We start from the raw sequence: 18192 nt of genomic DNA on the forward strand, positions 1-18192 counted from the left end.
ATTTTAGTTGTTGTCGATCTTACATTATACTTTAAAAAGATAGGTTTTAAGTAAAATTTCCTTATAAAAAGATAAAATTGACAAAATAATAAGAAATGGCAGCAACTTTGTCGTGATATATTGTCACAAGGGCAGATGGCAGAAGAACACTTTTTCATGACCGAGAATGCCACAAGATGATGGACAATACCCAGCCAAAGACGGGTCAAAACAAAGCAATGAGATGGTTTGGAAACAAAAGTTAAGTAATCCTGGAAACCATCAGGAAGGCCCAAATGCTGACAGAACATAAAAGTTGACTGGTAACCAATAGCTCTAAAATGGGTCTTTATTTTATAATTAAGAAAATTAGTTTTTATCTCCGATTTGGCAATTAAAGGTGCATAATCTAATTCAGTCAGGGCATCATAATTAAAAAGGAGGCCATACCAATGGTGGATGTAATTTAGCCAAGGGAGTTTAAGGCAATTATCTGATCTCATACAGTCTTTAATTATTGATTGGGTAAAAGCGGTTTCGTTCTCAGATAGATCTCTATAGGAGAAGAGGTCGAAGGGCAGCGAGATCTGTAATGTAGTTAATACCCACTTCGCGGTGTATGAGTTCCGTTGAAGCTGATTGTGGAACACATAAAAGACGTTTAAGAAAAGTATTTTCATCCTGCTTTAGTAGATCAAATTGGCTATGGCCCTATACCCCTGCACCATAAAGGGCGGCGGTAACAAATCTTGCATTATAGATAGTTACCATGTCCGCAATGCGGCGGTTAACCAGTTTTGTAGCAAACCTAAAGATCCCGTTGGTGTTCCTAGTCATCTTAGAGCGTATATTTTCCTGTTCGCACACCCATCTCCCCTTGCCTGCGAAAGTAATGCCTAAGTAACAGAAAGACTTTACCACTTGAATTTTTGAGTTTTTATATAAAAGGAGCTATTTGCTTTAGACTTCATGCCACAAGCCATAACTAATGTCTTTGTCTTATTAATTAAAAAGTTCCTATTTTTAATAAATAAAACAAACTCATTAATCAGCCGTTGCAATCCAATAGGTGTACGCAAAATTAATACAGCATCGTCTGCATATAGTAGAATGGGTATAGCACTTCCCTCGACCATTGGGGCATCCGCAGGTATCAATCTCAAGGCTGCATCCACATGATTAATAAATAAATAAAATAATAAAGGCGCCAGGACGCAACCCTGGCGGATTCCCCTTCTGACCCTAAAAGATGGTGTACATACTCCCTTATACACATAACGTACTTTACTAGAGAGCGTCGCATAAAGTCTTGCTAAAAAGTGAATACTTTCATGGGGAGCTCCAAGTTCTAGCAGTATTGGCCACAGTATAGAGTGGTCGACCAGGTCGAAAGCACTGCTGAGGTCAGCAAAGCAAAGATACAGATTTCCTCCTTTGGCCAGGGTATATTTTCCTCACAGTTAATCAAGATTGACAAATTGCTCAAGGGTTCCTAGGCCCTTTCTAAACCCATATTGTACTGGGGACAGGATCTTATTGTCATGCACCCAGGTTTCCAATCTCTTTAATAACACCCTACTCATAACCTTGACTGAGGAATCCAGCAAGGATATTGGGCGATAATTACAAGCTTCAGTTTTTAGACCTTTCTTAAAGATTGGAATTATAAGGGATTCACTCCAGGAGTTTGGGAAATCATTCTCAGCAGCAGCATTAAAAACTCTGGCCAATATCGGGGCCCACAGATCCATTTCACATTTATACAGGTCTACCGGGACCGCGCCTGGGCCCGGTGCTTTGTTTCCCTTACTGCTAGCTAAAGCGTCACAAACCTCCTCAATACTTATTGACAAAGGCAATGCCTGAAACACCATATCCAATAAAAATGAAATACATAAGACATCCCTATCTGATGGGTTAAAAATAGCAGAAAAATGTTCAACCCAGGCATTACTGTTAACATGGGAAATCAATTCGGGGACATGATCCTCCTTCAAAAAGGGGGAATTAATTGTCTCCCAGAATAGTTTACTGTTCTTCAATTCAGAAGCAAAACATAACTTTTCCCATGCATCGGTTTGAAGCTCAGTTTTCCTAGCTTTTAAAGCCAATTTATAGTCTAAACGAAGTCTCTTAATCTCGGCTGAATCTCTGGGGTTCTTATGCAGGGCTTTTTTCAAGCTACGTAAAGCATTAGAACAAGTTTGATCAAACCAGCCCACATTTCGATAATTATCCCCTTTAAAAGGTTTGGTTAACAGACCCTCTACTATACTATTTATCTTTAAATAGTTAGACATTAACAACTTTGAGCTAATGCTTTCTCTAAGGCAATAATTAATTTCAGCCGCTCCCAAGATTATAACTTCTCTTAGGAACTTCACTGGTTCAATGCCAGCCCACCTTATACGCATTCCATTAGGTCTAATTGGCACAATATCGGTGGCATATCTCTCCTCTACTATAAAATCACAATCCCAATAAAATAGGGCCAAGGATATACTATTATGGTCACTAACAACCTGTTCCGTTATCCAAAGGGTTGAATGCAGATTATTACAAGAAATTAATATTTGGTCAATATTAGTGGCTGCATTTCTGCCTGTAAAATTGTGACGATTAACATTTTCCCTATCTGTAAGACATGGGAGAAGGTCCAAATCATATTTTGACAGTAACATATTCAGTGCCATGCCATAATCACAGTGGGGTAAGTGTAAAAAGTCTTCATCATCATGTTCATTATTATTTCCCTTCCTAAACCCACACACATATTCAGATATTTGCTATGCTGACGGAAATGGATTAATGTACAAAACCTGGATACCGTTGTATTTGTCATTTTAAACCGTGCAGTTAGAAAATCATTACATTATTTGCTTAACTACTGTTCTTATAGCGTGGCTTTTAAACACGTGGACACCTATACCATGTTTAGTTCACATCACAGAAACCCATTCAGTTTGTAAATCAATGATTCCAATATTTAGGCTACAAAAAAGGATATACCATCAAACGAAGCTCTGGTGCGTTCAATATGAATGCAAAATATATGGAAATCCATTAAAAACGACCATCAGTTGCATTTGCAGTCCATGCCTTTAATGGGAATTATATTTCAGGAAAATCTTTCCCAATTTGGAAGCTAAAAGAGAATAATTTTATTGAATATCTCCCTGCCTCCCTGTCCAAGTGTATGTTTGTGCATCCCAACCTTAATATTCTCGTCTATATGTCTCCCAGCCCCGGTGTCATTGTTTCCCCTGTTTTGGTAGCTGCCTGTGTTCTGTGTAACTACTGGTGAATGTGTGCACCAACATGGAGGGCAATGCACATCAGTAGCTAGGGGGGCGTGCAGAGTTACCGCTTTCCCACACCACCCCACTTGCTGGAGAGAGATGGGAAGATGTAAGGACAGGAATGGTCTGTGCAGGTGAGCAAGGCTAAGGGGTTAACAATCGTCCAACCAACATTCCAGTTTTCTTAGCTTAGTAATGTTGGGAAACAAGCAAGTATGTTGCCAGCCTTATTAGGGTTAGCCTTTCCATCCAGTTGTCCCTTCTTTGTGCCTCATGGAGTGATTTCTCTCCTTTCTCTCTTCATTAGTTAGTGTGTCAGACCTGATGTGAGGGTTTAGTACCTTCACTCCCTGTTCTGCGGAACATTATCTGCTAGGAGTGTCCAGTGTAGGCATACAGGGGAAAGGTCAGTACCAGATTTTTAAGATAAACCTCAACTTTTAAATGAGTGCCATTTATGTTCCTCATGTGTACATTTGTCTTTTGTGTAAATCCTGAAATATGACATGGATCGGAAATTCTGACTTGGAACAGGTCTTTTTGGGTCTGTTCTGGACATCTGATCTATAGGCAATGCAAGCTAAAATAACAATTTCTGATCATTCATAATCTTCTACCAAGTTATAAACCAAACATGCCCATATGTAGTGAATAAGATGATGTTTATTACCATTGCTGGAGGGAGCGCAGAATGACCCACTAGATTTGTGAGTCATGGCTCTTCCTCACACAAAACATTAGCATTAGCATATTGCTCCGTGTATCATTGACACAAAATAATATTGTTTCCTTATTTCAAGGCCTAGGTGTTGAAATAATAACCTCTATGGCCAATGAGATCTGAAGAATTGGCTGTTAATGATGAGAAACAATTTCATTTCTTCAAAACTGTGATAAATATGTTCATCAATTGCATTATTTTGCAATTATGTTGAGATTTGTGTAACTATATGGATATTTTTTAAGAAACATAATGGGTTAGTTGGACTGGAGATAAGTAATGTGTATGTAAGGAGATGTGCTTTTCAAACTCCTAAAGGATTCTGTTTTTATGATTTTATTTTAGGGGGTATATGAGCCACGGGCATATATTGCAACTCAAGGTCCGTTGCCAGACACAGTTCTGGATTTCTGGAGAATGATTTGGGAATATAAAATTCTGGTAAGGAGAAAGTATTTTTTCTTTGGAGTACTGAAAAATTGTTTTCAAACATCTTTAATAAAGGCCTAGATATGACTCGTTTAACAGAGCCGAAAAATACAAATGTTCAGGTTCCTATTTCAAAAGCTTTAAAGGGAAATTCTTCTACATTCATTTTTCAGCGCTTGTTGAGTGTCCATATGAAATATATTTTTTATCATAGAAAGAGTCTGCACGTGAAATCAATCCAGCACCATGTATCCAGGCCCATATAATAAGTATCATAATTTAGCCATATCATTATAACCTACTCACATTATATACTATAAGGGGTTTCAGAAGAAATACCGTTTGTTAGATGGTGATATGCACCAAAATTACCTGGATCATTTCTTAGTGAATGTATCAATATATATTTGAATTTTGTTGCAATACGGTGGCTGTCATTGTTACCACACAAATATGTTAAAAAGATTCTGGCACTATTTTCTTAAAGTAAAATGTATTTAGGTCACTTCCCTTGGAAAGTCTAGAACATGAAATTGCCGCAGTCACTCAGTGCCTCTGATGACTAACCCACAAAAGAATGCACAAAATGGTTGTGTACAATCGAAACACTTCCATTTTGTGATATGGAAGTCGCACATTTGAGCGAGAGACAATCACATGGTAAGCAAATATTATTATTATTATTTATTTATTATTTAGAGGTTTTCTATAGCGCTAACAAGACCGAAGGTATCAGAGCGCTTCACAGTAGTGGGCATGAAAAAGAGAACAACATGAAACAAACCCAATAAAAGCAATCGGTGAGAGACAATTTGGAAAGAAGAAAAGTTCGGACTGCAGGGCTTCTCAGTACTGGATTCAACAATACCGCATGGATTCTGAGACGTTTGCAGCTTCAAGTTATCCATAACCAAGGGAGCGGATCAGGCACAAGGATTTAAGTTGGCTCTTGAATTCTGCATAGGACGGTAGAGTTCTGATGTGCGGGGGGATGGCGTTCCATATTTTGGGGGCATTTCCTGAGAAAGAGCAGTCCGCAGTTCTCTTCCTTCTGGTTTTTGGTAGGATGAGCAGCAGGGAATTAGAGCTTCTCAAATTTCTGGCTTGGCCTGCTTTTTTGAGCTTGTTAGCCAGGTATTCCGGTTTGCCGGTGTGGAGGGCCTTGTGGGTTAGGCAGGCCGTTCTGAAGGTACTTCGCATTTCCACAGGGAGCCATTCGAGTTCTTTGAGAGCCGGGGAGATGTGATCATATTTTTTGCAGCCTGTGATCATTCTTGCTGCCGCGTGAAGTGTTGTTTTTAGTGGAGCCAGGTGGGATTTGGGGATGCCTGTTAGGATTGAGTTCCCATAGTCCAGTCTTGATAGAACTAGAGATTGCGTGGCTAGTTTGAGGTCCTTGTTGGGAATGTAAGGTTTAATTTTGTTCAAAAGTCTGAGGTTGAAGAATGCGCTTTTCGCCGAGTTCTTAATGTGGTTTGTCAGGGTTAGTTTGGGGTCTAAGGTGAAGCCAAGGGATTTAACGGAGTCGGCTAGCGTGAGGTTACCCTTGAGAGCATCGATCGATTTTAGCCACTCAGTGATTTGAGGGTTATCTTCTTTGTTTGAGATGAGGAGTGTTTCTGTCTTATCGGGGTTGAGTTTCAGGTGATTCTTTGTCAGCCAGTCTTGAACTTCATTTAGGACATCGTTGAGTCTCTGGATGTCTTTAAGAGAGGAGGTTTCCAGGTAAATCTGCGTGTCATCCGCGTAGAGGTGGAAGTAGATGTTGGCGTTCCTGAGTAACTTAGCGAGTGGTTCCATGTAGATGTTAAAGAGCTGGGGGGAGAGCACTGATCCTTGAGGGACACCCTTGTTGACTTGCTGGGTATCGGATGTGAAGTTCTTGATTTTTATTAGTTGCGAACGGTTGTTAAAAAGGAGGAAAACCACTTGAGAACTACCTCGCCAAGGCCGGCTCTTTCTTGAAGAGTCATGATGAGGAGCTTGTGGTCCACCGTGTCGAACGCTGCTGAGAGATCAAGGAGTATGAGGAGGCAGCACTTGTCAGCGTCAAGAGATCCATGGATGTCGTCTATGATGTTCAGCATTGCGGTTTCAGTGCTGCGGCCTTGTCTGAAGCCAGATTGGAGGGGGTCCAGGAGATTGATGTTGTCCAGGTGTTGCGTCAGTTGCAGGAGTACACAGCGTTCAAGTGTTTTCGAGAGTAAAGGGAGGTTAGATATTGGTCTGAAATTGTTCAAGTCAGTTGAGTCGAGACCAGGTTTATTCAGAAGGGGAGTGACTTGTCCCATTTTTAGACAATCGGGGACCACACCGCTTTGTAAGGAGCTGTTTATGATTTTTCCCAGATGGGCGCTAAGGTAAGCTTCATTTGTTTGATTAAAGATGGGGGGATGGGGTCTGAGATGTGTGCTGAAGGTTTGGAGGTCGAGATCAGCGCGATTATCTCAGTTTCCTGGACGGGGCGAAAGCTTAGCCAGGGGGAGGGAAAGGAGTCGGATGGGAGTGCCACTGGGGAGGCCGAGTAGCTCTTCTGGAGGTGTGAGTTGTTGATGTCTAGAGATAGTTCGATTTTTAGGACTTTGTCGTTGAAGAAGTTGGCAAAGTTGTCACAGAGTTCTTTGGAAGCCTGTAGGGTTGAGGGCAGGGGCTTTGTTGTTTGTTGTCTGATTATGTTGTAGAGTTCTTTGGGTCTGTTTTTGGCTTTGACCAATGCCTCGCGGAAGAAGCTGGATTTCTTGTTTTTGATATGGTTGTTGTACTTCCTACGGGCTGATTTTAGTTGAAGGCGGAGAATGGCGGTTGGGTTGTTTCTCCACTTTCTTTCTTTGGTTCTCAGGTTTCTTCTTTCTGCGTTAAGGTCCGCAGTGAACCAGGTTCTGGATGGAGTGGCTCGGCTTCTTTTGAGCTTTAGAGGAGCTAGATTGTCAAGTATGGCGACTACCCCCGAGTTATAGTGGTCGACGAGGTCGTTGGTCGAGAGGTGCATTGTATTATTTGAAAGAAGAGCGCTTAGTTGACCTTCCAAGATGTCTTGGGGTACTTGGGAGAGGTTTCTCGACCATTTAGGCGGGTCTTGCGGAGGTTTAAGCGAGATGATGGGGTGATTGATGTGGAATAAGATCATGTGGTGATCTGACCAGTCAACTGGTAGTATGTGGTTGACCGTGATAGAATTCTTTTGGGCAATGATGGCATCCAGTGTGGCTCCTTTGTAATGAGTCTCCTCAGTACAGTGTTGGGTGAGGTTGTTCTCATCAAGGAGGCTAGATAGCGATTTGATTAGAGGGTTGTGGGTCTCATTCCACCGGATGTTCAGGTCGCCAAGAATTAAGTTTTTGGAGTCGCCCAGTGTGTCTTGTGCAATCAGGTTTGATAGTTGTTCTCCAAACTCGTTATTTCTGCCCGGGGGGTGATAGAGTAGGTGGCACAGTAGAGAGTCGTTGTCTTTCGTCTTGATGACGGTGGATAGGCATTCAAAGGTGTCATACTCGAAGGAGGAGGTTTCTGTGATGCTCCAGCTGTCCTTGTGGATGATAGCGACCCCACCTCCTCGTTGTTTAATCCTATCTTTGGAGATGAGGGAGAAGCCGGGTGGAACCAGCATGTCTAGGCAGGGAGGGGATGTCTCATTAAGCCAAGTCTCCGTGAGGAACGCAACGTCAATGTCATGAGTGAGGATGGCTTCGGCTAGGTCCGTTGCGTGTAGAGAAGCCGATCTGCAGTTGATTAGGAGGCAGTTGGTGAATTTCTCCTGATTACTGGAGGTTCCCTCTTTAGTCTCTCTAGGTATAGCGGTGAGGACTGGTAATCTCTGTGTTTTGACGATGGGTCGGTCTTTCCGGTGACCTGTGATGGCTTGAATTTTAGATTTGGGTGACTCCGTAGGGGAGGAGTCATAGGTGGCGGCTAGTAAGGCTGCTTCCCTGTCTGACATAGGAGCTTCTGGTCTAGGCGGCCTGGCGGTCGGGTGATTTGAGCCCACTGGAGTGGGAGAGGAAATAGAGGACGTTTTGACGTGGGGGGAGGTCCTGGGGGAGAGTTTGTAGGGGTTACAGACTATACCAAGGTTAGAGATGATTTCTGAAAGACCATGGGTGATAGTGTTGACCTGGTTTTCCAGGGCTGCGAGCCGTTTTGATATGGCCTCAAGGAGGGGGATGTGGGCATCCGCGGTGGGTCCGAGAGTGCTAGGGTTCGAGAGGGTGGGTTGGGAGATAGGGGTCCGGGTGAAGGACGGGGGGGGTGTTCTGAGTGGGTTGGGAGATAGGGGTCAGGGTGAAGGACGGGGGGTGTTCGGGGTGGGTTGTGAGATAGGGGTCAGGGTGAAGGACGGGGGGGTGTTCAGGAGAGGGTCAAGTGGGGGTTTAGACAGGGGGGAGGAAGGGAGGAGGACAGGAGGGTGTTTGGACAGGAGTGGATTGAGGGATGTAGGGAGACTTGAGGGGAAGTGGCTTGTTATCTGAAGGCAGCCTGTTGGCGTGGGGGTGATTGCTATAGGAGGCTGTCGGAGCTTGGTGTTAAGGGAGGTGAGGTGGTTGGAGGAGGGGGAGGAGGAGGGGGATTGAGTGTCCTGTGGATGTTGGGTGGCTGAGCATGGAGGGTGAGGTATTACTGGGGGAGGGGGGCCTGACGGGCTGGGTAGGGGTTGCGGAAGGGAGTATCGCGGTCTTCTCTGTAAGTTGTGGTCGTGGTCGGAGGCGGCGTAGAGGCGAGGATAGGGAGGGTGGGAGGGGCTGACCTGAGTGCGGGAAATATGGAGTCGAAAGCTTCCAGGTTCTCATTGTTAGCTTGGATGAGGACCGTGCCATTGGTAAAGATGGTCACGGTTATGTAGCCTCTGCCAGCTGATCTGAACGGAAGAGTCGTGGTTAGTTTGCAGCTGTGGAGAGTGGAAGTTGTTTTGGCGATAAACATCCGCGATCTAATCGTGGAGACCCAGTATTCCGGTCTTTCAGTGTGGAATATTAGGTCCATCTTGGTCGGTCCATTGGAGGCCGAGTGGTAGATGTCCGTGATTAGGGTTTCTTTGTGATTGCGAATGAGTTTCTGCTTGAAGGTGCGTCGCAGCTTAGTAGAGAGGAGTGGGGGGAAAATGATGGTGAAGGAGTTTCGGCTGTGAGGTTTAAGGTGGGCAAGTGGGGCTGGTGGAGGAGGGGGGGCTGGTCCCGGGCCATCGTGGGTGTGGTGGGAGGGGAGCCTGATTAGGTAGGGGTGTGGCGCTAGAGTGGCCCGTAGGGCAGGCGACGGATTGAAGGTGCAGTTCAGTAGGACCCGTGGTTAGAAGTCATGTGGGGCATTGCAAGCCCTCCTGGTCCGCTATTCTGCGCAACGGATTGCAGGTGATGGTCGGGGGCAGGGCAGTTAGACCCAGGGCCTCTGCCTAGGTGGAAGGCACTCTTTCCCTTCCTTTACTGCTCTCTTCATTTGCTTTTTTATTTATTTATTTATTTATTTTTATTTGTCTCCTAGTTGTAGTCCTACTTTTGTTTTTCTGGGGTGTCCTGGTTATGAGTTCACTAGAACTGATCACACTGGAGATATGGCAAGGGCCCCTGTAGCTCCCTTTGCATGATGAGGCAGGACATCCCAGTTGCCCCTCTGTTTGGCGCCCCCAGTATCTACCAGTATCTCTCTGTGTGGGTCAGGCGACGTCCTCTTTGACCGCCATTTTAAAGTCAGGCACGCGGCCGGCTGTGGCTGGAAACGTGGGGCTCTGATGAAAAGGCTTAATTTGGTGGGGTAGTCAGAGCTGAAGCTTGGTGGTGCCCAAAAGAATGCCAGTACTCACAGTGTCGAAGAGAAGTGGCTTCTGAGTAGGCTCCAGTCAGGCGACGTCCTCTTTGGCCGCCATTTTTAAGCCAGGCGGAGGGATGGCAGCGTTGGGAGTCCTTGTGCTCCGGTTGGGGAATTTAATCACTGCCAGTGGTGGTCGGGGCTGAAGTTTAGCGCCCTCAACCCTTTCACGACCTCGGATGATGGAAGCCGCGGCTCTGGGGGAAGGCTCAGGTCAGGCGAGGTCTTCAGGAGCCGCCATTTTGAGGACAGGCGTGGCGGGCAGCGTCGGCGGAGAATCCCTGAGCTCCGGTTGCAGGAGCTATGGTCTTCCAAGGCTGGTCGGGACTATGCAGCTCAGGTTTCGCCGTGCTGGCATTGCTGAGGGATCCGGACGCGGTCGGCAGCTCTGCGGGTGAGTGTCCTGGGGTCGCTGGATGGCAGAGGAGCGCCGTTCACCGTAGGAGTGATCAGGCAACAGAACTCTGCTTTCCTGTAGCGGGACAGGCTGCACTTTTCCGCCGCAGATTCCGGTCGCGTTCCTGGTGCTAGGCAGCGCTGGGGGGGGCTCTGATTAGGTGATATTTTGATGAGCCCGGAGTTCGGTTTCGGAGCTCTCTACCCCTGCGGCCATCTTGATGTTGGGTATAGGTGTTGGGTATAGGTGGTATTGTGCTACGGTATGGAAATGCCAGTGGTAAATAATTGCAGTTATTAGTACAATTCGCTAATAGTGATTGTCTATTCATGCTCGTACATCTGCAATTGCTTTGTAACTCAGCTACTCTGTGAGAAAATGCCCTTTTTGCATAGTCATCCCCAGTTTTAGCTAAATTTTGTTGCTGGTTATTCGGCTTTGCACACTGAGGCATAACTGTCTAGCGCCCAGCGTATGTGCTGCTCAGACCCCTAAAACATGTGGAAACTGGAAATCCCTGATTACAGGGTCGGCTCCTCCGCTATGGCGAGGGAGCGTCGCTCCACTGCTTTTATGCAGTGAGAAATATAACTTAGAGTTATTGTCATTTTATGTTTTATGTCCTGTTGCTTTGCGCCGGGTGGGTGGGCGGAGCTTCTATGCTCTCTGAGCAGGGCAGTGGAGGAGTGGTTTGCCCACTCCTAAAGTGCAAAATGACTGTTTGGTCGGCCCCCTCGGGCTGCCCAAAACAGTCAAGCTCACTTCCTTGTTCTCCATGCAGACTGCAGTACAGCCTACATGAAGAACATGCCCATCCCTCCAGCCATTGGCTGAGCGCCGTGTCACAGCGTTCAGACCAATCAAAATGCTGCATTGCAGCGTTGTGATTGGCTTAGGGGAGGGAGCCTGGCTGCCTGCTTCCTGTTCCTGTTGGAGGCAGGAGAGCAGGAGCAGAGTAGATGCGGGACCCAGCCTCAAGGTACGTTTTTTTATTTATTTCCGATCCCGTCTCCCCTCGCTCCGACACCCACCCCCGACTCTCCCCATGCCCCACCACCACCCACGAGACATGCCCGCCACGACTGCCTGATTAGCGTATTTAAATCTTATATAATGGCACAATATATGGTGCGGAAATATGCCCATGGCAAAATAATTTAAATATCACCTGTAGAATGCAGCACTTATTGTGACATCCATTAGTGGGACAAAGGTAAATATGGCTTGACGCCTACCATTGTCACCTGACTAATGCAGTGTAAAACCTGTAGTGCGATTTGTTAAAATAATCATTTTTGATAGGTAAAAACCTCAGGTTTAAATATTAGTAAGTCATCTCTACGTAGGCCTTTCAGCTCACAGGGTCGGGTGAATGGTATTTAAAAGTGTGACATGTAAAAAATCAATGTTAACATGTTCCCACAGTAATAAGGCCCTGAAAGCTATATTCAGTGTGGCAGGCCTATCTGTCCTATGTAGAAATAATAATACTTGGAAAAGAGAACAGCTAGAAAAATAATTAAACAACTATTTTAATAAATATTAAGAAAAAAGCAACTTTTAAAAAGCTACCTTTTCCCTGTGTGATGTTCCTGGATGCTAATTCGTATTTACACTCCAGCTTCTCGCGGCCTGTGTTCAGCCTGGGAAGAGGTGTGAAAGAGGTGTGAGATTCCCCCTAGAAGCACACAATAGTCTGACCTGAATGGATAGAGATGACTCCACTGAGAACAATAGAATATGGTAAAGCAAACAGGAACTACTTAAAAGGTAGATAGGCCTGGAAACCTTTACTTCATTGGCTAGGGAAGGGCTAGGAGTGCCATAGAGTGTCTCCCACCGACAGGCTGGTGAACGCCTAGAAATCTAGACCCTCACCCAGCCTTCCTCAGAAGGCTGGGTGCTGGACTTGCAAAAAGATACCATGCTGCATTTGGCATCTGTGACCTGTGAGAAACATCCGAGGAAGGTGGACCCTCTCTCACTTGAAATACAAGAACAGAAAAAGTCCTAGGATTTAAAAGCTGATCCTCTGGGTGGTTCCAGGAACATAAAAAAGGTTAAAAAGTTCATCCCTGTAAAGAATCCCAGTTGAGCTGCGACAACTAGACTTTGCTGATGCCTTCTGCTTGACATCCTGAGAGTATTTAAGGACTCCCTCCGAGGGCCTGGACCATTAGAAGTGTACTCATGTGGGTGTTTGAACACCAAAAGAAATTTGAGAACTTTTAAAATCTTTTACTCCAGAGCTTCAGGGGCACTGACCACAAAAAGTATCCCACCGGCAGTTCCACACCATCTGATTGAATTTCAGGCTTTTCCTGCCCAAAAAAGACTTTTTTCCTCAGAAAACTTTTTCAAACTTCCCTACTTCCGGGCCATAGTTGCAGCAATCTACTTGGAATATCCTCTGACCACAATCCATAGCATTGGACTCAAATCGCACCTAGGTCCCAGTCTACTACGACTAGTGATTTCACTGGCACTGTACACTTCTTGATGCTTTTTTCTTAAATCGGTAAAAAACTCAGATCTTCAGTTCCACTTAGTGATTTGTCTCTATTTTTAAAAACAGAAATAAGATTTTTATTGTGTTGTATTTTTGACTTTTAAACAATTTTGATACTTCTAAATGCTTTACTCATTTTCATTAAGTTAAGCCTCTCTGCTTTGTGCCACAGCTACCAGTGGCTGAGCTCAGGTTTAAATTACTGAAATCTTTGATTGGACCTAACAAGACAGTGACTTTTACTTGTGGTGGACACCTTTCCACCCCTAGTAATAAACTATTTTGTCTCAAAACAGCCAAGTGGAGAACCTTCCTGGCCAGCATGTTGAAGAGGATCAAGACAGTGGTTACCGAGACTAACCCTTCCAATGATCCTGTGCTTGCAAATATGACCACGGAGCACACAGACACTCTTAAACACCACTAGCTAAATTAGATTAATAACTCTCACCATCAAGCTATTGTTCAGGAGTCTCTTAAAATTATCAAGACATCTGTTACTGGGACTAGCCATTTTAATACTCAGATGATAATATGCCTGCAAATCTGGTCAAGGCACACATAGGCCCTCTTATCCACCACTAGCGAAATTTCATTAATAACTCTCTCCAACAAAATATTGTCCCAGAAGCTCTTAAAATTGGATATATGGGCCCAATACAAATGACAACCCCACTAACCCCAGCCTAATTGAAGATTATAAGCCCATCACAGTTTTCCTATTCCTATCAAAACTACTTGAGAAATGTGTTACCACCCACTTTAATGAGCATATCACCAACTATAAACTCTTAGCTTCTTTCCAGTCAGTGTTTTGGTCCATCAGGAGCACACAAGCAAGTTTCCGAATGGAAGTTAACACCACCCTCCAGTTTATTTGTATAAGCCTACTAATGCTACTAGATCTGTCATCAGTATTTGATACAATCAATCATGGCATTCTTTTCAAACTCCTGCATGAGCCAATGGACTTTATTCTTCAGATCTTCAGATTAGAATGTATTAAGATTGATAAATCTGTTTCTGATCTCACACCCTCACATTATGGTATTACACAAATATTGTTCTTAGCACTCATACACTTTAACCTTTTGGTTAAGCTGCTTGGTGAGCCTGTGAATCAACCTGGAATAGCACCAAAATTAAGACTATACATAGATATTTAGCTCTCAAAAATCTGAATTGCGTATCCTCTTTCTCCAACAAAATAGCCAGCTTCCTATTGACAGTATTCGACTTGTGAACCTGATATGATATTTACCCATAAACATAAAGAAAACCCTAGGCTGTATCATAGATCCCCGTTTTAAGTCCATAGCTGAAAGTGCTACCTATCAACTGAGAATTATAAGAAACATCAGCCATTTTGTCCCCACAGTAGATCTAAAGAACACAGTCTAGGAGCAGCCATCTCTAGACTAGAATACAGCTCTGCGTTACACACCGGTTTCCCCAAGACCTGACTTACGCCCCTTAAAAAGACATACATTACGTTGCCTGGTTGCCACTGAATTATGTATTGTATACAATTCATAAGTTGTTTTACCTTTGATTCATTTCAGACATTAATGCATCAATCGCATTATGCTCCATTGGGCTATTCAGTCAACAATAGCCTAAATATAATGTGTAGTTTCATATCAAGTATTCATTTTTTGTTTTTATACAAATCAGCATAAAAATTATACCAGTCATCCAGGGTGACCAACTCCCATTGTCATATTAGTTAAACTTCCTCAAGCCTGTAGGTAAAGTCCATTAAAAATAAATCATGTATAAATACAACTGGAGGAACAACAGTTAGAAAATCATGGTTATTGGTGGACAGTCAATTGATAATATGTGGACAACCAGTTCTTCCTCTTTCTTTAGACCCATTGGAACTTGTCTGCTTCATTATTTAGATAACCTTGCAGCATAGTAAGTTCCTTCATACCACAGAATCCTAAAATCCCTGATAGTGATATTGCTGTACAAACCCATTTGTGTTACTTTTCTGATGAGTGTGCAGTAAAATAATGTAGATATATACTGAGTCAGTAGTAGCGAGAAAGAAGTTATGGTTAAGCCAGAATTGGCATTAAAAATACATTTTTTGATTTACTGATAAATGTGATGCAATTTGACTAATATGCACACAACCTTTTTCGGCTTTATCAGATTTATGTTTTGGCATTGCAAGTTACTTTTACAACAATTATCGAGACATGCAAGTTTCATGCAGATCCCTCTGGGGAAGATGCACTAGGGTCAAAAAACAGTGCTTCCAATTCTTCCCCCATAGAAATTTTTGCTTTCCGCTACAGAAAAGAACACTGAACGTAGTTACATCAAACCAGCCGCGGTCGGTAGGGGAGTACCTGCCGGGGCGGTGACGTGGGGAGGGAGAGAGGCAGGGTGGGGGTTAGTAATGTATGGATAATGGAGGTTTGCAGGTAAGTAAACATTTAAATAAATCAAACGAATTTTGTTGCGTGCACTGAATCCCCAAATGCAATGCAGTGTGCGAAACGAAATTACTAACCCCCACCCTGCCCCTCCCCCTCCCCACGTCACTGCCCCGGCAGGTACTCCCCTACCGACCGCTGCAGCATCAAACTTGACGGAACACTAAAACTTTACTCAGAGGCGTACCTTTGTTTAGATTGCTTTAAATCCATTTAATAGTTTTCACTAAATTAGAATTAGAAGAATGTGTCAGGTGAGCTATTAAGGATTAAAAGTTATAGATATCTAAACATTAGCCCTTCAGCAGTCCTTGAACTTAAGTACCAGGACAGTTCGCGGACCCACATTTATACAATATGCGAATCTGATTTAACAAGTAATTTAAAATGTAAAAAATGCATTATGTGTTCATAAATTTGATATTTGGGACTGGACTTGTGTCAGTATGGAGGTGCATTGTAGGTGAGCTCAAATTGTTACAAAAGCACATTTAGTAAATAAACTTAAATCTGATTCAGTGCATGCAATATGTGTTGCAACAAGGGCAGGACTTACAATGAAGTCTACGGTACAGTAGCTACGTCTGAGAACTTTTGGTCAATTTGAAGGACATTCTTGGATTTTCATTTGTTGAGAGTTGTATATCCTTCTCTTATATTAAAAAGTGCTTGCTACATTGCAATAGGAGATATTATGTGAGCAGCGAAAGAATTTTGAAGATAACACTTTGTCACTGCTGCATTCTACTGCATTCCTAAACTGAGCAATGAATAGACTAAGGAACAAGAGGTTTTAGGACCATGATCTGCTTTTCAAGAAGAAGCAGTGAATCTCACTAGCAAGGGTGTGAAAGTGGAGAAGCACATGGAGGATTTAATTGTATGGGGGCTCTTCAGTCACCAAGTAGGGGACAGAGAGATCTGTGCTCGTTCGGCACTTCAAAAATGACACAACATTAAAAGACAAAGATTGAGAAGAAATATTTGAGAATCCAACGAAAAGTCATGACAAACACCTGAAACACAGGGCACAGAAGCAGTCAGAAACAAAAGAAATATTCTTGTGAGAACGACCTACAAAAAATAATAAAACGTAGCTTGTCTCTAGTAACTCCTACGTCCTACAATGCCACCAGCACACTGTAGACAATTGCCTTAGGCTATCTGTAGCAGGGGATGACTGCCCATGGTGGTTGAGCTGAAGACCAGACCATGTGTCCAAACCCTGCTGAACAATTCATTAAGTGCATAGTAGGGGTTGGCTGTTCCCTTGAAGACTAAAGGCCAGGCTCTGCACCCAACACGCATTGGCCATGGCCAAAGACCAGGCGCAATGGGGAAAGGAATGCATTCATAGAAGTTAGATGCTGTACATCATCATAAAAATAGAAATCCACTAAAAAATCTACAGTTAAAGTGAAGGTATTGCAGGTTTTGATTATAGCACCTTATGGTATGTTTAAAAAACACTTCTGAAATTCACTTTAAAAAGCTTCATTAACGTACAGTTATTGTTAGAGGTTAGCCACTAAAGTTCGCTAGTTATAGTTAGCTCTGAAATCCATAGCTGGAATAACAGCTATGCAAATCATCATTTGCACATCAAATGCAATGCCAGTGTCCTGACCATATTTATACCCATAGGTAACAACATCTAAAAGCAAAAAGTCATTACATAACAACAAATACTCAAACCAATAAATAATAGCATCAGCCACATCAAGGGACAGCGCATGAGCATTATATTTGGGGTACGAGTTGTTGTTTGAGAAGCTAGCCACAACTCGCATATTTCAGTGTTTTTTTCTGCTTTAATTTATAACGATTTTTTATATATATCATAAAGTTGACACTGTGCAGGGATAGGTCGATCAGACTTTCCATAGGAAGAGCATTTTATGCAGCTCCTGCACCTGAACTACTCTTTCATATAATAACTTTGGAATGTCCTTATTACATTTAATAATCTGTAATTTCCAAGTGGAAACAGGTAACCGGTTCATGTTTGGTGTATTTGGAATTGTAATGAAAAATCCTAACTTAAGGTGAAGTAGGATTTTAAATTACATTTCAAAAGTGCCACTTTTAGAAAGTTGACATTCTTCTCCCTTAGCCATTTAGGGCATCTAGCCTGTACCTGGGTCACATTACTGCGTGTAGCTGTCAGATGAGATTTGTCTATTCTTCCTAGACAGCGACACACAATAAGAACCTTCGGTGTGCATGGATGGGCCATCACTGGCAGGATGGGAGGGAGGAGCTGGGCACAGTCCCACTTACACTTCAATAAGCTGTGTCGTGCCTCCACAGATAGGGCTGCATACTCCATGTAGTTAGTCTGGAGCCAGGACAGCGAAGGCAGGATGCCTGGAGACTTCAAAGGGAAAAGTCTAGAAGCGTCTCCCCCACTTCAAATGCACAACTCGGTATAAATACTGGCCTGCAGACACCAACTCTTCAGGACACTTCTGTAACTGTGGATACTCTCCAGGACTTTTGTGCTGCCGAAGTACTGCACTCTGCTAGACTGATGCCCTGCTGGCCTACTGCCTTGCTGGACTGCTTTCTTGCGGTCTGCCCTCTTGTCTAGGTGAGAAGCACTGGACCTGCAACTC

At 43.6% G+C, this 18192-nt stretch overlaps 1 protein-coding gene across 1 annotated transcript in view; it reads left to right on the forward strand.

Annotated features, from left to right (window-relative positions):
* Nucleotides 1-18192, forward strand: part of PTPN22 (protein tyrosine phosphatase non-receptor type 22) — a 533173-nt gene that overhangs the window by 214981 nt on the left and 300000 nt on the right. Inside the window, exon 4 of the mRNA XM_078644425.1 lies at nt 4345-4440. Within this exon, the coding sequence (XP_078500551.1) occupies nt 4345-4440 (96 nt within the window). The remainder of the gene's footprint in view (nt 1-4344; nt 4441-18192) is intronic.

The sequence above is a fragment of the Lissotriton helveticus genome, chromosome 5_1 (genome assembly GCF_964261635.1).
Source record: "Lissotriton helveticus chromosome 5_1, aLisHel1.1, whole genome shotgun sequence".
NCBI classification, from domain to species: Eukaryota; Metazoa; Chordata; class Amphibia; order Caudata; family Salamandridae; genus Lissotriton; species Lissotriton helveticus.